Source organism: Cetorhinus maximus, chromosome 33, assembly GCF_964194155.1.
Source record: "Cetorhinus maximus chromosome 33, sCetMax3.hap1.1, whole genome shotgun sequence".
Taxonomy (NCBI): domain Eukaryota; kingdom Metazoa; phylum Chordata; class Chondrichthyes; order Lamniformes; family Cetorhinidae; genus Cetorhinus; species Cetorhinus maximus.
The window spans coordinates 8,031,288-8,053,476 of NC_135911.1; the positions used below are offsets into that span (position 1 = coordinate 8,031,288).

Below are 22,189 nucleotides of genomic sequence, written 5' to 3' on the forward strand. Positions count from 1 at the left end.
TCACCGCGGGGACTGGGGTGTGTTATTGACCCCTTTGATCACATTTGGATTTAATGTTTGTAAGATTCCTTTAAATGTTCTCTTTTGTTTTTGCAGTTTCCCTTTAAGGGGCTGCCATTTAATTTGTCCCCCGATTTGTTAATTTAGTTTATTTGGTTTGGGCTCAAAAGAGTTACAACCTCAATAATGTAAACAATAACTTGTATTTAATATTTATTTCAGCATATTAAAATGTCCCAAAGTGACTTCACAAGGGTGGGACTCAAAAAGGCTTTTCACACATAAGGAGATGCGAGGGTCACTTGGCCAAAAGCAGGACAACGGCGACAGAGGTTTAGGGAGGGAATTCCAGAGCTCAGGGCCCCCCAGGCAGCTGAAGGCACGGCCGCCAATGGTGGAGCGATGGGAATCGGGGGATGGTCAAGAGGCCGGAATTGGAGGAGCGCAGAGATCTCGGAGGATTGTAGGGGCTGGAGGAGGTTACAGAGATAGGGAGAGGTGTAGGGACTGGAGGAGGTTACAGAGATAGGGAGGGTTGTAGGGGCTGGAGGAGGTTACAGAGATAGGGAGGGTTGTAGGGGCTGGAGGAGGTTATAGACATAGGGAGTGTTGTAGCGGCTGGAGGAGGTTACAGAGATAGGGAGTGTTGTAGGGACTGGAGGAGGTTACAGAGATAGGGAGGGTTGTAGGGGCTGGAGGAGGTTATAGACATAGGGAGTGTTGTAGGGGCTGGAGGAGGTTACAAAGGGTTGTAGGGACCCTGGAGGTTACAGAGATAGGGAGGGTTTTAGGATCTGGAGGATGCTACAGAGTGTCTGTAGGAACCGGAGGAAGTTACAGAGATAAGGATGGTTGTAGGGGCTGGAGGTGATTACAGAGATAGGGAGGGTTGTAGAGGCTAGAATAGGTTACAGAGATAAGGAGTGCTGTATGGGTTGGAGAAGGTTACAGAGGTTTGTAGGAACTGGAGGAGGTTACAGAGATAGGGAGGGTTGTAGGGGCTGGAGGAGGTTACAGAGGTCAGAGAGGATTGTAGGTGCTGGAGGAGTTTAGAGACGTAGGGAGGGCTGAAGAGGCTGGAGGCGATTAAAGAATTAGGGAGTATTATTGGGGCTATAGGAGGTTAACGAGGTCACATCGGGTGAAGGGTCATTCTCCGACCCACCCAACCCCTGATGGATCTACTCACCCATTGGTTGAATCAGGCTGCTGGGTAAACAAGGAGAGTCCTTTAAATAAAGAAGAGTGAGAAAAAGATTGATTGGGATCAGGATTAGAGAATTTACAGCACAGAAACAGGCCATTCAGCCCATCTGCTCCATGCTGGTTTATATGCGGCTCACGAGTCCCCTCCTCTGTCCCGCACTTCATCTCACTCCATCACCATATCCTCTCTCCCTCATGTGTTTGTCCAGCTTCCCCCTTCAGTGTATCGGTCCTATTCACCACAACCACTCCCTGTGGGGGCGAGTTCCACATTCTCCCCACTCTCTGGGTAAAGAAATTTCTCCTGCATTCCCCTCTTGGATGAATATCTTATAGTTCCAGCTCCCAGTTCTGGTCCCCTTCCCACCCACCACCCAAAAAAAGGAACATATTTTCTATGTCTAGCCGGCACCAACATGATGGGCTGAATGGCCTCTTTCTGCACTGTAGCTTTTCTAAGGTTCTGTTCGATGGGGCCCTTTCGAAACCATTTCAGCATTTTCAAGGCCTTAAGTCATCTCTATCTGGAGAAACGAGCACCCCCCACCCCACCACACCCACACCTCACCCCACCCCCCACCACACCCACACCTCACCCCACCCCCCACCACACCTCATCTACCCCTCGCCCTTCCCCCCACCGCACCCACCCCACCACCCCCTCCCCCCACCCCGTCACCCCCTCCCCCCACCCCCTACCACACCCACCCCTCCCCCCACCGCATCCACCGCATCCACCCCTCTCCGCCACCCCCACCCCCTACCACACCCACCCCTTGCCCCACCGCACCAACCCCTCTCTCCACTGCGCCATCCCCTCCCCCACCCCCTGCCACACCCACCCCTCTCTCACCGCACCCACTCTTGCCCCTCCCCCCACCCCGTCACCCGCTCTCCCCACCTCCTACCACACCCAACCCTGCCCCCACCTCACCCACCCCTCCCCCTCCCCCCATCGCACCCACCCCGTCACCCCCACCCCTACCACACCCACCCCTCCCCCACCACACCCACCCCCCACCCCACCCCCCACTATCCACCCCTCGTCCCACCCCCCACCGCATCTCCCCCCCCTACCCTCCCCCACCCGTCTGTTTAACCTTCTCCCCTCCTCTCTAGACAGAAAAGACACGAGTTATTTTGACCTTCACTTTTCTTGTCACAGGACAGTGTGGCCCAGGAAGAGGCAGTTCGGCCCATCGATCCCCAAGCTGGCCCTTCGAAATAACTGTCCAATGTGTCGCCCATGCCCTTCCCTCCGCACCACTTCCCCCGCCCGCCCCACCAATCCCATTCTCTCCCTTCCACGTCCCAACAAAAGATTCCTTTTCCAAGAATTTGTCCAATTTTCCAGCCGCGCTTACCAATCTGGGAGACGGTGAACCTCATCACACTGGGCCTCAGCTTCCCATAACGTTCCTCCGGTGAGTCAAACAAACTGCGGGCAACAGAAACCCCAGTTAGAAACTTCATTCTCCATTTCCCCTCCCACTCTGACCCCTCTGTCATTTTCTTTCAATTCTTTCGTGAGTTGTGGGCTTCGCTGGCTGGGCCCAGCATTTATTGCCCATTCCTAATTGCCCCTTGAGAAGGTGGTGGTGAGCTGCCTTCTTGAACCGCTGCAGTCCATGTGGTGTAGGTACACCCACAGTGCTGTTAGGGAGGGAGTTCCAGGATTTTGACTCAGCGACAGTGAAGGAACGGCCGATATATTTCCAAGTCAGGATGGTGAGTGGCTTGGAGGGGAACCTCCAGGTGGTGGTGTTCCCATGTGTCTGCTGCCCTTGTCCTTCTAGATGGTAGTGGTCGTGGGTTTGGAAGGTGCTGTCTAAGGAGCCTTGGTGAATTCCTGCAGTGCATCTTGTAGATGGTACACACACTGCTACTACTGTGCGTCGGTGGTGGAGGGAGTGAATGTTTGTGGATGTGGTGCCAATCAAGCGGGGCTGCTTTGTCCTGGATGGTGTCGAGCTTCTTCAGTGTTGTGGGAGCTGCACTCATCCAGGCAAGTGGGGAGTATTCCATCACACTCCTGACTTGTGCCTTGTAGATGGTGGACAGGCTTTGGGGAGTCAGGAGGTGAGTTAATCGCTGCAGGATTCCCAGCCTCTGACCTGCTCTTATAGCCACAGTATTTATATGGCTGGTCCAGTTCAGTATCTGGTCAATGGTAACCCCCAGGATGTTGATAGTGGGGGATTCAGTGATGGTAATGCCATTGAATGTCAAGGGGTGATGATTAGATCCTCTCTTGTTGGAGATGGTCATTGCCTGGCACTTGTGTGGAGCGAATGTTACTTGCCACTTGTCAGCCCACGCCTGAATATTGTCCAGGTCTTGCTGCATTTGGACATGGACTGTGCTGAGCCTCCCACTCTGTTCCAATTAAACACTTTTTCCCTCTTTCCCGCTCCCCATTCTCATTTTCTCTTCCTCTGTACTTATCGAAAAACTGTTACATTTTTAACATTCTCCAGTTCTGACCCAGGTTAATCAGCCTGAAACATTAACTCCGTTTTTCTCTCTCCACATCCGAACTGCTGAGTACTTCCAGCATTTTCTGTTTTTATTTCAGATTTGCAGCCTCCACAGTATTTTCCAATGGGTCAGAAACTCTTCTTCACTGTCTGAGGCTGGACCGTTCCGAATCTCTTTATTTTATCGGACCCCAGGATGAGCCTCCGAACCCCCTTGTCCCTTCCCCAAAATCAGCTTCCACTTCCGCAACATCGCCCATCTCAGACCCGACATCAGCTTATCAGCCTCTGAAACTCTCATCTGCGTCTCTGTTATCTCCAAACTCGACTGTTACAAGGCTTCTCCGGCTAGCTTCATGTGTTCCACCCTCCCTAAACATCAGTTTGTCAGATCCCTGCAGCTCCCTAACCCACTGCCATTCATTCCTGTGCTCACTGTTCTACACTGGCACCAATCTGGTGATGTCTCAATTTTACAATTCCCATCCTCGTGTTCAAATTCATCCAAGGCCTCTTCCTTCCCTATCTCTGCAACCACCTCCAGCCTCTTTCACCCCCCCCTTTCTCTGAGTACCGAGGGAGCGCCGCGCTGTCGGAGGGTCAGTGTCGAGGGAGCGCTGCGCTGTCGGAAGGTCGGTGCTGAGGGAGCGCCGCGCTGTCGGAGGGTCGGTGTCGAGGGAGCACCGGGTTGTCGGAGGGTCGGTGTCGAGGGAGCGCCGCGCTGTCGGAGGGTCGGTGTCGAGGGAGTGCTGCACTGTCAGAGGCATCTTCGTTCAAACAAGAACTTAAACCCAGGTCCCCATTGCTCTCTCAGGTGGCCATAGGAGATCCCACGGAATCTATTGAAAGAGAAAGTAAATTCTCCCCGTGTCCTGGGATCAATATTGATCCCTCAGGGAATGTCACTAAATCAGATAATCTGGGTTACTATCACTTTGCTATTTGTGGGGGCAAAATTGGCTGCTCTACTTCTTACATCAGAACAGAGAAAACACTTCAAAAACTGTATTTCATTGGCCGTGATGTCATTTTGGATATTCTGAGATGGGGAAAACAGTGCAGCGCTCCCTCAGTACTGACCCTCCGACAGTGCAGCACTCCCTCAGTACTGACCCTCTGACAGTGCGGCACTCCCTAAGTACTGACCCTCTGACAGTGCAGCACTCCCTCAGTACTGACCCTCCGACAGTGCAGCACTCCCTCAGTACTGACCCTCTGACAGTGCAGCGCTCCCTCAGTACTGACCCTCTGACAGTGCAGCACTCCCTCAGTACTGACCCTCCGACAGTGCAGCACTCCCTCAGTACTGACCCTCCGACAGTGCAGCACTCCCTCAGTACTGACCCTCCGACAGTGCAGCATTCCCTCAGTATTGACCCTCCGACAGTGCAGCGCTCCCTCAGTACTGACCCTCCGACAGTGCAGCATTCCCTCAGCACTGACCCTCCGACAGTGCAGCGCTCCCTCAGTACTGACCATCCGACAGTGCAGCACTCCCTCAGCTGAAATTCTGTTCTCACATCTGCTTACTGGGCTCGGTGTCACATTTCTGTCTGATTACTGCTTTGACACCCTGGAACGTTGAGGGTGCTATCCAAATGTAAATTGTTGATTCAGTTATTACACAAATGACTGATTTCTTTAAAATCATTTCTGGCTGCAATAATATCATAGAATTATACAGAACAGGAGGCCATTCAGCCAATTGTGCCTGTGCTGGCTCTTTGAAAGAGCTATCCAATTAGTCCCCACTCTCCCCCCTGCTCTTTCCCCCACAGCCCTGCAAATTTTCCCCCTTCAAGTATTTCTCCAATTCCCCCTTTTGGAAAGTTCCTATTGAATCTGCTTCCACCGCCCTTTCAGGCAGCGCCTTCCAGATCACAACTCGCTGTGTGAAATAAAAACAATTCTCCTCATCTCCCCCTCTCCGATTCTCTTCAATCTGTGTCCCTCTGGTTACCGACCCTCTTGCCGCTGGAAACAGTTTCTCTTTATTTACTCTATCCAAACCCCTCATGATTTTGAACGTCTTGATTCAATCTCCCCCTTATGCTGCTCTGCTCTAAGTAGAACAATCCCAGCTTCTCAAAGTCTCTCCAGGTTAGTTTTCTTGAACAACCAGAGAAGTCCTTACCTCAACTCTCCAGTTGGGGAGCAGTTGGAATGCAATCCTGTCAGTTCCGTGTCGATCGCTAGATTAAAAACCACAAAAATTCCAGAGTTAAGTAACATCAGCGAAACAATTCTTTCTGTAAGTTGTGAATGTCCTCAACCATATTAACGAGAGAATGTGTGGACAGATTCAAGATCTCTCCTGTTGAAAAGCTGGACAGTTAATAACTGATTGAACAGTGTATCTTGGTCATTAAACCGTTCAGCACAGCAAGAGACCATTCAGCCCATTGCTCAATGCTGCTCCCTTAGAATTTAGTGCCAAGCGCGTGCACCGCTGCGTCGGAGGGTCCGTGCCTCAGCCTCGGAGGGTCTGCGCCGTAGGGTCCAAGGGCGCGCTGAAGAGTCGGAGTATCCGCGCCGAGGGCATGCCGCAGTGTCGAAGGGTCCGCACCAAGTTAGCTTTACACAGACTAACAACAAAGTTCAATTTACCCACTTTTAGGTCTGTGCAGTCCTCAATCAATTGCAAATTCCTGCATCTAGTTTCCCTCTTTTATCAACAGTTCCCTCTGTAAACCGTGCTTCTGACGATTCAAGAAATGTCGAAGGGATGTAACCAGGAAATTTCAGGAAATGAGATTCCCAGCTTCCTGCGAACTCAGAGACTGTGGAGAATTGATTGTAATATTTAGTTTAATGGGGCATGATTCAAGGCTGGTCACTGGTGAAAATACTAAAGCTCGCTTTCCTACATAACTTGCATTTCCTGGGGGGAAAGAAATGAAACGACACCACTTGAATTCCAAAAGGCAGCTCAGTGACTTGCATTGAGTTCTTGACTCCCATTCAGAAAGCTGCTAATTATGGTATATGAACATAGGAACGAGAAGGGCCACTCGGTCCTTCAAGCTCACTCTGCCATTCAGTGAGATCATGCGGATCTGATTGCAACCTCCTGCCTAACCTGATAACCTTTGGCCCACTTGTTAATCAAGAATCTATCTAGCTCTGCATTAGAAACATTGAAAGACCCCTGCTTCCACTGCCTTTTGAGGAAGAGAGTTCCAAAGACTCGCGACCCTCTCAAGAGAAAAAAATTCTCATCTCTGTCTTAAATGAGCGACCTCTTATTTTTAAACCATGACCCCCAGTCACAAGAGGAAACATCCTCTCCACATCCACCCTGTCAAGTCACCCCTCAGGATCTTAAAGATTTTGACCAAGTCACCTATTACTCTCCTAAACTCTAGTGGATACAAGCCTAACCTGCCCAACCTTTCCTCATAAGGCAACCTGCCCATTCCTGGTATTAGTCTGATAAACCTTCTCTGAACTGCTTCTAATGCATTTTACCTCTGTCCTTAAATAAAGCTCCCAAAGTGGTGTGGCCTTCTCTGGTAATTGTGTGCCCCAGCAACCATGGAAATATATTTTTTTTTAAAAATTAAGCTTTCCTAACACTGACCAGCTTTGTCAAGTGGCCAATACTCCAGGTGCCACTTCTGGCTGTACTGTATGCTGCAGAAGTTTAAAGCCAAATTTACCGGATGGTAACAGTGAAAGGGGCGCTCCACCTGGGGCAGCAGCCAACCCGAGTTTGCAAATGGGTTTTAACTGAAGCAGGCTGTATTGCTCATGTTCTGCATCACTGAGTTGTGGGATCAGGAAGGGACGGCGAGGAGTGTGAAGGAGAAGCGAAGGAACAGGGGATGGAATGCAGTGTTTTAAATAATTTGGAGCAGGAGATTGGAAAGGTTTCTTTGCAAGTGGGAGAAGGGGAATTTTGTTTAAAGTTGCTGCAGACTAGCTTTAAGAGAGCCATCTAGCCTAGTTTAGAAAATAGCTAATATCCAGCTGGGAGATGAGTTCTCTCCTATCTCCAGAATGGTTTGCAGGATCCTCACCGACAAAGTCACACTTCGCAATCTCCTCTTTGATCTGAGGGTATATCAGATGGAAATTTGCGGCTGTCACCTCACACATATTCACCACCCTTTGCTTCTGGCTCCTGCACTCCACGTGGTTCCTCCGCCGCGCCTTTCTGACGTCAGAGCCCGCCCTGAATGGACGCGCTCCGCGGGAACAGCCAATCACCGCTCGGCGCCTCGGCCCCGCCCACTTTCCCCAAACATAGCCTAAAGGGCGGGGCCTGGAGATCGGTGTCCGCTGCGGGCAGGTTGAAGGGAGGTCGTCTGTCCGAACCATTCTCTTTCATGCTCGTCGGGTCCAGTCCCACCTGCACAGGGATATTCGACCAAGATAGGCTTCACTTAGTATTTACAGCACTGAAACAGGCCATTCAGTCCACCTAGTACCTGCCAGCCGAGAAGAGAAAGACAGTAAAACTTTGGAAATGATCTTACAAACCCTGAAACTCTTTCAAGTTATCAACAGTCACAGATTGCAACTCTTTCAAGTACAATCACAGTTCTTGGTTTCCGGGAAACTCTTTCGAGTTATCAACAGTCACAGATTGCAACACTTTCGAGTACAATCACAGTTCTTGGTTTCCGGGAGTGGGACATGAACCCACAACCCTCTGATTCAAAAGCGAGGGTGCTATGAACTGAGCCACAGCTGAAATGGAACTGGACAAACCCTGAAATGGAAATCCAGTTCGGACCAATACCAGACAATTCCCAAGTTTTACTGTTTTTTTTCTTTTATACCCCACTTGACCCTTCACCCATCCTTCATCATCACTCACTCCATCACCATAACCTCCTATTCTTTCCTCCCTCTTGTGTTTATCCAGCTTCTCCCTTAAACCCTTAAATGTATCAATGCTATTCAACTTAACCACGCTCCCCGTGGTACTGAGTCCCACATTCTCCCCATTCTCTGGGTAAAGAAGTTTCTCCCGAATTCCCAACTGGATTTAGAAGTGACTATCTTACATCGACAGCCCCTACTTCTGGTCTCGCCCATAAATGGAAACATCTTCCCCAGGTTTACCTTATCAAACCCCTTCATATTTGTAAGGATTTTCATTGGTTTACCCCTCAGCCTTCTCTTTTCCCAGCCTGTTCAAAAACAGAAAATGCTGGAAAAACTCAGCAGGTCTAACAGCCTCTGCAGAGAGAGAAAAAAACAGTTAATGTTTTGAGTCCATATGACTCTTCTTCAGAGCTGAAGAGAAGCAAAGATGTGATGAATTTTATACTGTTTAAGGGGAGTGGGGCAGGTGAAGCTGGATAGAAGGCCAGTGATAGGTGGGGGCAAAGGAGATATTGCCAGAGATGTCATAAACAAAAGGTCAAAGGGGTGTTAATGATAGTGGTACTGGCTAAAGGAGGTGCTGATGGTGACATTAAGCAGAAAGTGATAATAGCAGGACAAGGGTAAGCACTCTGGAAAGAACAGAGTCACACAGTGCAGGAGAGACCCTTTGGCCCATCATGAACAACTGACAGGTGGCCCTTGTGGGGGTGGGGTGGGGGGGAGGGGATGGTGATGGGAAAAAAGATTGAAAGTAGGATACAAGATGGAGATAAAACAATGAATGAAAATGAAAATAAATAAAAATAAAAATAATTGGATTAAAAATAAAAATGAATATTGAAAAAGGGGGATAAAAAAGGGGTGAGGATGGAGGAGAGAGTTCATGGTCTGAAGTTGTTGAACTCAATGTTCAGTCCAAAAGGCACACTCCCAGCCTGTTCAATCTTCCCTGATAGTTGCAACCTCTCAGTTCTGACATCTTTCTTTCCTTTTGGTATAACTTCAACATCCCAGTGGCTGCTTCACCACAATCTTTTTCCTTATTGATTTGCTTGTACATCATCATGCAGGTGCCACTGTCTTGGCCAGCATTGATTGACCATCCCTCGTTGCCATGGAGAAGATGCTAGTGCTGTAGGGTACCGTTGGAGTCCGTGTGGTGTAGGAACTCCCACAGCGCTGTTCTGTAGGGAGTTGACCCAGTAACAATGAAGGAATGTCTGCTTTACTTCCAAGTTAGGGTATTGTGTGAGAGGGATCTTGCAGATGGTGATGTTCCCATTGCTCCTTCTGCCTGGTCCTTCTAGGTTGTAGCGATCGTTGGTTTGGGAGGTGCTGTTGAAGGAGACTTGGCAACTGTGTGTATGTATTCAGACACATACACACACACACAGACAATCACAAATATATAGGAGTCCATTCAGCCCCTATAGGAACAGCAGGAGGCCATTCCCATGAACCTGTTACATAGAAGCAGAAGGAGGCCATTCAGTTCCTTGAGGCTGTTACATAGGAACAGGAGGAAGCCATTCAGCCCCTCAAGCCCGTTACACAGGAACAAGAGGTGGCCATTCAGCCCTTCAAGCCTGTTACGCAGGAACGGGAGGAGGCCATTCAGCCCCTCGAGCCTGTTGCACAGGAACAGGAGGAACAGAGTCAGGAGATCTGCTAACTGAGTATAGGCTGTGGGTTGGAGCCTGGGATCTTCCTGTTATGTGCATGTGCGGCTCAGTACCTGCCTCACGCCCCAAAGCCACCAACTCTTAAAACACAGAATGGAAAAATCAATGCTCGTTCAGAGAGACAAACTTTTACTTTATTCGGGTATAGAAAAAGAAGGATTTTTGTCCATGCCCATGGCCAGTCTCGCTGACACACTCCTCAGTCCTTTCGAACATAAGTAGACTCTCCATGATTCACTTAGTATCACTCCACCAGCTATCACAAAGAGAATGATCTGGATCTGTTATTCAGGGAGGGATGGAGAGGTGATCAGCTCATTCCAAGACAGACTCTGGCTGTAACTCACACCCCACAAACTGGGAAAGTGATTCACAGAATCACACAGTGCAGAAGAGGCCCTTCGGCCCATCGAGTCTGCACCGACACGTGAGAAACACCTGACCTACCTACCTCACCCCATTTACCAACACTTGGCCCATAGCCTTGAATGTTATGACGTGCCAAGTGCTCATCCAGGTACTTTTTAAAGGATGTGAGGCAACCCGCCTCCACCACCCTCCCAGGCAGCACATTCCAGACCGTCACCAACCTCTGGGTAAAAAAAGTTTTTCCTCACATCCCCCCTAAGCCTCCTGCCCCTCACCTTGAACTCATGTCCCCTCGTGACTGACCCTTCAACTAAGGGGAACAGCTGCTCCCTATCCACCCTGTCCATGCCCCTTGGTCAGTTATTCCTCCCTCCTCTCTCTACCCCAGATGTGCAATTCCACTCTTGGTTGATAATCCCTAGGGATTGTGATTCCTCCTTGGGCTTATGATCTCTGGGACTTGCAATTTTCCCATCAGCAATGATCCCCAAGGATTGTGACTCCTCCCTCAGGCAATAATCTCCAAGGTCTGTAATTTCCCCCCTCGGCCAATGTTCCCCGGGATCTATGATTCTCCCTTTGGTCGATGATAGCCAGGGACCATGATTCTCCTCATGGATGATGATTCCCAGGGTATGTAATTCTTCCCTCTTTTGATGATCCATGGATTGTGATTCCCCTTGCAGTAGATGATCTCAAGTATCTGTGACTGCACCCCCATAACCTTCCCCCTCCCCCCACCTCATTTGACAACCTCATAGACTGTGATTCCTTCATGGTCAATGATCTGCTCAGCCTGTGATTCCCTCCATGGTCGATGATCCTCATTGTCTGTGATTCCTCCCTCTGTCGATGATCCCTGGGGATTATAATTGCCCCTTCGGTTGATAATCCCTGGGGTCTGTGATTCCTTCCTCACTTGATGATCCCCGAGGATTGTGATTTCACCCTCAGTCAATGATTTCTGGGATCTGTGATTTCTCCCTTGCTCGATGATCCCCGAGGGCAGCAGATAGGTGGGAACACCGCCACCTGGAAGTTCCCCTCCAAGTCACTCACCACCCTGACTTGGAAATATGTCGGCCTTTCCTTATAGCCGCTGGGTCAAAATCCTGGAACTCTCTTCCTAACAGGGCAGTGGGCGTACCTACACCACAGGGACTGCAGCGGTTCACGAAGGAAGCTCATCACCACCTTCTCAAGGGCAAATACTGGTCTACCTGGCGACACCCACATCCCATGAACGGATATTAAAAAAATAGGATGCACTGGGTCACTGCTGAGCTACTGAATCTCCTGCTTAAAGAGGGAGGTCAGGCACTGGTGTGCCTTCACAGCCAGGTGACAACTTTCAACCTTCAGCCCCTGCAGCGATACCTTTACGTTGAGCCCCCTCCCCAATGGTGTCCACTGGCGATGTGTTTCTTCCGCCAGGTGCATGGCCTAAACTGTGACCTGCAGCTCCTGCTTCTAGACCCGGGAGGTCTCCATGTCTCCTGACAGGAGTTGCCGGTCTTTTAGCAGGAACAGAGCAAAGTCCCAGAACATGGTTGCCCCATGCCGGAGCTCTGTCCTGTCAGGAGTGGCGACGATGGTCAGAGAGCCGCGGCCCAGGGATCTGCACCTCCATCAGTACGGGTTCATGTGGTTGGCGGAACAGAGGGCTGGGGCTGCTGGGGTGACCAGGGTTGGCGATGGGCTGGATGGCGGAGAAGCGGGCAGGGTGTCCTAGCTGCAACTTACGCATCAGTGCCTGACCTCCCTCTTTAAGCAGGAGATTCAGTAGCTCAGCAGTGACCCAGGGCATCCTATTTTTTTTATATATGGGATGTGGGCGTTGCTGGCTAGGCCAGTATTTGCAATGTCCTTGTCCAGCTTGCGGCCAGAGCCATCCACAGCCTTAAAACCCGTGACGCTCTCGCCGACTGCACTCGAGGAGTCGAGGCGGCTTAAGTGGACTGAACTGACCCCCCCCCCCACCAATTTGGGTGGAATTTCACATTGGCCCCTTGTCTCAGAACCTCCCTCGGGAACCTAGGCCCCCTACGATTTGAGCCATCGGACGGAAATTCCCTCCTTGCCTTTCCGTTCTGAACGGAGCGGACTTCCTGCACGGGCTGCTGCTGCACGCCCTCCGTTTCCTCGCTCTTGGCAACCATCCGGACACGCTGTGGTGTTCCATACGGCCCTTCGGAGGTGGTGGGCACCCCCCAGTGGAGGGCTCTCTATGTGGCCGTCCTCCCTTTTACCATTGGGGGTTTGGTGTGGAGGGTGTTGCATGCAGCCATCCCATGCAACGAATGACGAGGTAGGTTATAATATAATATAATATAATAAAATAACCATCTTATTGAATGGTGGGGCAGGCTTGAGGGGCCGAATGGCCTACTCCTGTTCCTATTTCTTATGTTCTTATCTCATTAAAACCTACAAAATATCTAAAAGAATAGACAGGGTAGAAGCAGGTAAGATGTTTTCCCCTGGTTGGGGCGTCTAGAACCAGGGGACACAATTTCAAAATAAGGGAGAAGTCACTTAGGACTGAGATGAGGTAAAATTTCTTTACTTAGAGAGTTGTGAATCTTTGTAATTCTCTACCCCAGAGGGCTGTGGAAGCTCAGTCACTGAGTGTGTTTAAGGTAGAGATTGATAGATTTCTGATTAACAATAACAAAAGAGTTATGAGGATAGTGTGGGTAAAAGGCATTGAAGTGTTCGATCGACCATGATGGTATTCAATGGTGGAGCAGGCTCGATGGGCTGAATGGCCTTCTCCTGTTCCTATGTTCTTCCCATGTTCTTATCGGACTCCCGGTCCACTTGTCTTTCCTGCGACTTTAAGGAGTCCGTGTTCCATGTTTAGGTAGGCTGACAGATGTGGCAGGCCCTTGGCTGCTCCCCAAGTGTTGGTTGCACTTCTGCCCCATGCTCCTGATCTTTGGCCTCCTGGTGTGGATGGGGGGAGAGTGAGGCAGAAGGTCCCCCTTGTTACCCTGCCCCCTGGGCCTGGCCAAGGTGGCCATTGACAGATCCAGGAAGCGGGCTGTGGAGGCTGTCAGTCGACCTCACTGTCTGCCCCTATTCCGTGGCTATGTTCACACCTTGGTGTCTCTGGAGGGGAAGCACGGGGTGTCTGCCGGTACACATGGCACCGTCCGTGACCGGTGTGTTCCACAGGAGGCTGGAGTGGGTCATCAATCCTGGGAACATTATTTTAATTTAATTTGATTTGTCTTTTTGTTACAGTGCCCCTTTAAGGGGCCGTCAATTAGTTTATATTAGCTTATTTAGTTATTTTTCAAAACTGCATATAAATAGGGGATAGTTGGGACACTGGGTTGAGTGGGAGGAGAGCAGTGAGACTGAACAAGTCAATAACCACTCTCAATAAAGAAACACTCTGTGTCTTGCTTTTCAGCTTCACCAACCAGATTGGATCCTATTAACACTGCTCACGATCACTATATTCTGTTACACTCTATCTCCCTCTGCTAATATCTCTCTCTCTCTCTATCACTATATTCCGTTACACTCTCTTTATCTCCCTTTGCTAATGTCTCTCTCTCTCTCTATCACTATATTCTGTTACACTCTATCTCCCTCTGTTAATGTCTCTCTCTCTCTCTCTCTCTATCACTATATTCTGTTACACTCTCTCTATCTCCCTCTGCTAATGTCTCTCTCTCTCTATCACTATATTCTGTTACACTCGCTCTATCTCCCCCGCTAATGTCTCTCTCTCTATCACTATATTCTGTTACACTCTCTCTATCTCCCTCTGCTAATGTCTCTCTCTCTCTCTCTATCACTATATTCTGTTACACTCGCTCTATCTCCCTCTGCTAATGTCTCTCTCTCTCTCTCTCTATCACTATATTCTGTTACACTCTCTCTATCTCCCTCTGCTAATGTCTCTCTCTCTATCACTATATTCTGTTACACTCTATCTCCCTCTGCTAATGTCTCTCTCTCTCTATCACTATATTCTGTTACACTCTATCTCCCTCTGCTAATGTCTCTCTCTCTCTCTCTATCACTATATTCTGTTACACTCTCTTTATCTCCTTCTGCTAATGTCTCTCTCTATCACTATATTCTGCTACACTCTATCTCCCTCTGCTAATGTCTCTCTCCCTCTCTATCACTATATTCTGTTACACTCTCTCCATCCACCTCTCTGGATGTCTCTCTCTCTCACTGTAACCCACAGGACTGCAAAACAAGAGCAGGAAAGTGGGAATAGTTTGTACAGCTCTTTCTTTGTCCTGCACGGACACAATGTGAATAAAGACTGCCCTCTGTGCTGTAAATTATTCATGTTTTCAATGTTTTTCTGAGACAAAGAAGCACTATGAGAAATGTAGTAAATTATCCTGGAAACCTATTTAAAATAAATCCTTCAGCATGATCGAGTGTTTAGGTTTAAACATTGACAATTTATTGCAGATTATTATATTACAGAGTACAGCAAAGTTTACCTTCCACCAATCTGATTGTGACTAGAGTCCGACAACTGCATCAAATTTACACATTGCAAGCTGAAGCAATCCCAAACTACAACCTCCAGCTAATCTCCAATGAGGAATGATTAACAGAACTCATGTACAGCATGACTGTGTCTGGTGATAGAGTGAACACACCACCCTCCTGCTTCAAACCTCAATCACTTACAATATTCTTCAAAATTTTCCCTTCATCAATCTGTTTCCAGAGTAGTGATCTTCTACTCTAGTTACTGAACTTCTCTGAGGCCGAAGACCAGTTCTAGAAACAGCGACCAGATATTAACCAGATAATCAGTTTTTGTGATTCTGGATGTCGGATGAATACTGGTCAAGACACTGGGGAGAACTCCCCTGTTTACCTGAATCTTTCTATGTTCATCTGAGAGGGCAGATGTGGTGCCAGTTTAATGTTTCATCCGAAAGATGGAACCTCTGACAGTGCAGCGCTTCCTCAGTGCTGACCCTCTGACAGTGCAGCACTCCCTCAGTACTGACCCTCCGACAGTGCAGCACTCCCTCAGTACTGACCCTCCGACAGTGCAGCACTCCCTCAGTACTGACCCTCTGACAGTGCAGCTCTCCCTCAGTACTGACCCTCTGACAGTGCAGTATTCCCTCAGTACTGACCCTCTGACAGTGCAGCACTCCCTCAGTACTGACCCTCTGACAGTGCAGCGCACCCTCAGTACTGACCCTCTGACAGTGCAGCACTCCCTCAGTACTGACTCTCTGACAGTGCAGCACTCCCTCAGTACTGACCCTCCGACAGTGCAGCACTCCCTCAGTACTGACCCTCTGACAGTGCAGCACTCCCTCAGTACTGACTCTCTGACAGTGCAGCACTCCCTCAGTACTGACCCTCTGACAGTGCAGCACTCCCTCAGTACTGACCCTCTGACAGTGCAGCATTCCCTCAGAACTGACCCTCTGACAGTGCAGCACTCCCTCAGCACTGACCCTCTGACAGTGCACCGCACCATCAATACTGACACTCCGACAGTGCTGTGCTCTGTCAGCACTGACCCGCCGACAGTGCAGCACTCCCTCAGCACTGACCCTCTGACACTGCAGCACTCCCTCAGTACTGACCTTCTTACAGTGCAGCACTGACAGGTCAAGGGGAGGTGATGGCATAGTGGTATTGTCACTGGGCTAGTAATCCAGCGACCTAGGGTAATGCTCTGGAGACCTGGGTTCAAATCCCACCATAACAGACGGTGGAATAAAAATCTGGAATTAAAAGTCTAATGATGACCATGAAACCATTGTTGATTGTTGTTTAAAAACCCATCTGGTTCACTAATGTCCTTTAGGGAAGGAAACCTGTCGTCCTTACCTGGTTTGGCCTGGCCTACATGTGACTCCAGACTCTGAAATGGCCTGGCAAGCCACTCAGTTGTATCAAACCGTTACAAAAAATGAATGAAACCAGATGGACCACCCGGCATCGACATGAGCAGCTGAAACTGACAATGGCAATCGCAGCCCTGTCAATCCTGCAAACATCTCCTTACCAACATCTGGGGGCGAGTGCCAGAATTGGGAGAGCTGTCTCACAGACTAATCAAGCAACAGCCTGACATAGTCATCCTCACAGAATCATATCTGACAGATAATGTCCCAGAAACCACCATCACCATCCCTGGGTATGTCCTGTCCCACCGGCAGGACAGACCCAGCAGAGGTGGCGGTACAGTGGTATACCGTCGGGAGGAAGTTGCCCGGGGAGTCCTCAACATCGACTCCGGACCCCATGAAGTCTCATGGCACCGGGTAAAAAATGGGCAAGGAAACCTCCTGCTGATGAATCAGCGCTCCACCATGTTGAACACCACTTGGAGGAAGCACTGAGGGTGGCAAGGGCACAGAATGTACTCTGGGTTGGGGACCTCATTGTCCATCACTAAGAGTGGCTTGGTAGCACCACTACTGACTAAGCTAGTCGAGTCCTAAATGACATAGCGGCTAGACTGGGTCTGCAGCAGGTGGCGAGGGGAACCAACAAGAGGGAAAAACACACTTGACCTCATCCTCACCAACCTGCCTGCCGCAGATGCATCTGTCCATGACATTTTCAGTAGGAGTGAACACCACACAGTCATTGTGGAGATGAATTCCTGCCTTCACATTGAGGATACCCTCCATCATGTTGTGTGGCACTACCCCTGTGTTAGGTGGTATAGATTTCAAATAGATCTAGCAACTCAAGACTGGGCATCCATGAGGCACTGTGGGCCATCAGCAGCAGCAGAATTGCACTCAAACACAAACTGTAACCTCATGGCCCAGCATATCCCCCACTCTACCATTACCATCATGCCAGGGGATCAACCCTGGTTCAATGAAGAGTGCAGGAGGGTGTGCCAGGAGCAGCACCAGGCACAGCTAAAAATGAGGTGTCAACCTGGTGAAGCTATAACACAGGACTACTTGCCAAACAGCATTAGCAGCAAGTGATAGACAGAGGTAGGCGATCCCACAACCAACGGATCAGATCTAAGCTAATGATTGCACAATGTTCAGCACCATTCACAACTCCTCAGATACTGAAGCAGTCCATGTCCAAATGCAGCAAGACCTGGACAATATCCAGGCTTGGACTGACAAGTGGCAAGTAGCATTTGTGACACATAAGTGTCAGGCAATGACCATCTCCAACAAAAAAGAATCCAACCATCACCCCTTTATGTTCAATGGCATTACCATCACTGAATCCCCTACAATCAGCACACTCAGGTTACCATTGACCCGAAACTGAACTGGACCAGCCATACACATACTGTGGCTACAAGAGCAGGTCAGAGGCTGGGAATCCTGCAGCGAGTAACTCACCTCCTGAGTCCCCAAAGCCTGTCCACCATCTACAAGGCACAAGTCAGCAGTGTGATGGAATACTCCCCACTTGCCTGGATGAGTGCAGCTCCCACAACACTGAAGGAGCTCAACACCGTCCAGGCCAAAGCAGCCCCGCTTGATTGGCACCACATCCACAAACATTCACTCCCTCCACCACCGACGCACAGTAGCAGCAGTGTGTGTACCATCTACAAGATGCACTGCAGGAACTCACCAAGGCTCCTTTAACAACACCTTCCAAACCCATGACCACTACCATCTAGAAGGACAAGGGCAGCAGACACATGGGAACACCACCACCTGGAAGTTCCCCTCCAAGCCACTCACCATCCTGACTTGGAAATATATCGGCCGTTCCTTCACTGTTGCTGGGTCAAAATCCTGGAACTCCCTCCCTAAACAGCACTGTGGGTGTACCTACACCACAGGGACTGCAGCGGTTCAAGAAGGCAGATCATCACCACCTTCTCAAGGGCAACTAGGGATGGGCAATAAATGCTGGGCCCAGCCAGCAAAGCTCACATCCCGTAAATGATTATAAAAACCACACCCTCAGTACTGATCCTCTGACGGTGCAGCACTCCCTCAGTACTGACCCTCCGACAGTGCAGCATTCCCTCAGAGCTGACCCTCCAACAGTGCGGCACTCCCTCAGTACTGACATTCCAACAGTGCAGCACTCCCTCAGTCCTGACCTTCTGACAATGCTGCACTCCTTAAAGACTGACCCCCCACCCCGATAGTGCAGTATCCCCTCAGTCCTTCAGTAGTAGTGTCGTTCTAGATTTTGTGCCCAAGTTCCAGGATTTGAATTGAAATCCACAGCCTTTGACTCAGAGGCTTGAGTGTTACCAACTGAATCATGGTGAACAGGGGTGGAGGGGATGTCTGTATAAATGTGTCAGAGGAAGAGAGAGATTACTGAGTGAGGCTTAGTATAAGGCAAGAACTTGACCCATAGATGGGTATGTACAGAGTGCCTCTCATTGAGTGATTCCAATCAAACTAAATACTGAGGCCCAGAAATGAGATGTAGTTTGGAATTAGGGAGTAAAGTCACCTGATGTTAAGTTACTGATCCCAACAGGCAAGTCATTGATCCTTCGAGCGTAGAGGGCAGCCCTTTGACCCATCATGTCTGTACTGGGTCTTTGAAAGCATTATCCTTTTCATCCCATTCATCATTAGCTGCACGAATTTTTTATTTTAAAATATTTATCCAATTACCCTTTTAAAACCCCCCTGTTACATTTGCTTCCACCGCCCCTTCAGGCAGCCCATTTCGAAACACAACATTGAATATAAAAAAAAATTGACCTCTCCTCTGACAGAACCATCCGAAAAGTTATCACAGCTCAGAATGGATTTCTTCGAACCCTTGTTAAAATAGACCCGGTATCAAAGCAATTAATAACAGGACGAGGAGAGTCACAGTGTTAGCTGGTGTCATAATCAGTGCTGTGTTGACCCCTGAATTCAAGCGATTACACCCGGACGCTTGGCAGCAGTAGAAGTCTTGCTGTGGTTGTTGGTTGTAAAACTTCAGCACCTCTGGGTTTCTGCAGATACTCTCAGAAGCACAGCCTTTGATGATGCCAGTCCTTATAGAATTCTCTAAAAAATATATCGGTGTTAGGTTGGTGTTAGTTTGGCGCAACATTGGACTTATGTTGTCATTACATTCATGCTACGTGGGTGATACATTGATGCTCTGTCGGTGTTACATTGATGCTCTGTCAGTGTTCTATTGATGCTATGTCGGTGTTACATTGACGCTATGTGGGTGTTACATTGACGCTATGTGGGTGTTACATTGACGCTATGTCGGTGTTACATTGACGCGATGTCGGTGTTACATTGATGCTATGTGGGTGTTACATTGACGCTATGTCGGTGTTACATTGACGCGATGTCAGTGTTACATTGACGCTATGTGGGTGTTACATTGACGCTATGTCGGTGTTACATTGACGCGATGTCGGTGTTACATTGACGCGATGTCGGTGTTACATTGACGCGATGTCGGTGTTACATTGACGCGATGTCGGTGTCACGCTGATGCGATGTCGGTGTCACGCTGATGCGATGTCGGTGTCACGCTGACGCGATGTCGGTGTTAGATTAACCCGCGTCGGTGTCACGCTGATGCAATATCGGTGTTACGCTGACGCGATGTCGGTGTCACGCTGACGCTATGTCGGTGTTAGATTAACCCGTGTCGGTGTCACGCTGACGCTATGTTGGTGTCACGCTGACGCTATGTTGGTGTCACGCTGACGCTATGTCGGTGTTATGTTGACGCTATGTCGGTGTTATGTTGATGCTATGTCGGTGTCATGCTGACGCTATTTTGGTATTATATTGACACTATGTCGGTGTCACGCTGACATGATGTAGGAGTCACGCTGATGCGATGTCAGTGTCACGCTGACGCGATGTCGGTGTTAGATTGACGCGATGTCTGTGTCACGCTGACGCTATGTCGGTGTTATGTTGTTGCTATGTTGGTGTTATGTTGACGCTATGTCGGTGTCACGCTGATACTATGTTGGTGTCACGCTGACGCTATGTCGGTGTTACATTTGGAGATAACTGACGGAGGAAAACCTAAAACTTACCCAAGACTGATGAGTGAAGGCACCTCGTCTGTTTCCCAAAACATTTCACCAGAGACCTGACATCTGAGCAAGCATGGCTTGAATACCGTGTGCACCCGTAACACTCGAGGCCATTCAGGGATGTGTTTGTTTCTTCTGACCAACACACAAGAAGATACATGTCAGATTCTCCCATCTGCTTTCAGACCAATCAATTCAGACAACCAGGGGATGGAATTCCACCTTGGCCAAGTGGACAGGTTGTATCACGTTAACTGTGGGTTCCAGCACTTCCCCACCCCGAACCTCCTGAAATTCAGTCCCATTGACCTCATCTGGACCCACCAATATCACCCCAAGACTTGTCTAATTGGTCTGGGATTTATACTCCCTCTCACAGCTGGTCAAACAGTATTGGATGAGATGCGAAGTTTATACATTGTGATATGCAAGGATTACAATTTTGTGAGAAAGGCTCATTGGTCAAGAGGATCTATTCCTGCTCATCATTTCTCTTATGCATTTTTATCTCTTCATGGAATCACCTCCCTATCTCTGTAACCTCCTCCATCCTCTGCAACACTCCCTATCTCTGCAACCACCTCCACCCCTACAAACCTCCCTATCTCTGTAACCTCCTCCATCCTCTGCAACACCCCCTATCTCTGCAACCACCTCCACCCCTACAAACCTCCCTATCTCTGTAACCTCCTCCATCCTCTGCAACACTCCCTATCTCAGTAATCTCCTCCAGCCCCTACAACCCTTCCCATCTCTGTAACCTCCTCGATCCCCTATAACCCTCCCTATCGCTGTAGCTTCCTCCAGTTCCTACAACCCTCTCTATCTCTGTAACCTCCTTCAGCCCCTACAACCCTCCATATCTCTGTAATTTCCTCCACCCCCTACAACACTCCCTATCCCTGTAATCTCCTCCAGCCCCTAAACCCTCCCTATCTCTGCAACCTCCTCCATCCCCTACAACCCTCCCTATCTCTGTAACCTCCTCCAGCCCCTACAACCCTCCCTATCTCTGTAACCTCCTCCAGCCCCTACAACCCTCCCTATCTCTGTAACCTCCTCCAGCCCCTACAACCCTCCCTATCTCTGTAATTGCCTCCAGCCCCTACAACCCTACCTACCTCTGTAACCTCCTCCAGCCCCTACAACCCTCCCTATCCCTGTAACCTCCTCCAGCCCCTACAACCCTCCCTATCTCTGTAATTGCCTCCAGCCCCTACAACCCTACCTACCTCTGTAACCTCCTCCAGCCCCTAAAACCATCTGAAATCTCTCCACTCCTCCAATTCTGCTCTCTTGGGCATCCCCTGATTCCCATCGCTCCATCATCGGTGGCTGTACATTCAGCTGCCTGGGGGCCCTGAGCTCTGGAATTCCTTCCCTAAACCTCTCCACATCATTCTCCTCCTCCAACGGCTTTTTAAAAGCCATCTATTTTTCAAAACGCTTTGGTCACCTGTCTTCACGTTTCCTTACATGGCTTGGGTTGTCAATGTTTCCGATGTGCCTTGGGCTGTTTGACCATACATTAATAGCACTTTTTAGACCGCAAGGGGATTCAAGGATATGGGGTAGGGCAGGAAAGTGGAGCTGAGGTAGAAGATCAGTCATGATCTGATTGAATGGGGGAGCAGGCTCAA

At 49.4% G+C, this 22,189-nt stretch overlaps 1 protein-coding gene across 1 annotated transcript in view; it reads right to left on the reverse strand.

Annotated features, from left to right (window-relative positions):
- LOC144671550 (uncharacterized) overlaps positions 1–22,189 on the reverse strand; it is a 56,422-nt gene that overhangs the window by 20,116 nt on the left and 14,117 nt on the right. Inside the window, exons 8-10 of the mRNA XM_078533503.1 lie at positions 5,818–5,875; positions 2,571–2,644; positions 1,190–1,229 (exon numbers count right to left, since the gene is read on the reverse strand). Of these exons, the coding sequence (XP_078389629.1) occupies positions 1,190–1,229; positions 2,571–2,644; positions 5,818–5,875 (172 nt within the window). The remainder of the gene's footprint in view (positions 1–1,189; positions 1,230–2,570; positions 2,645–5,817; positions 5,876–22,189) is intronic.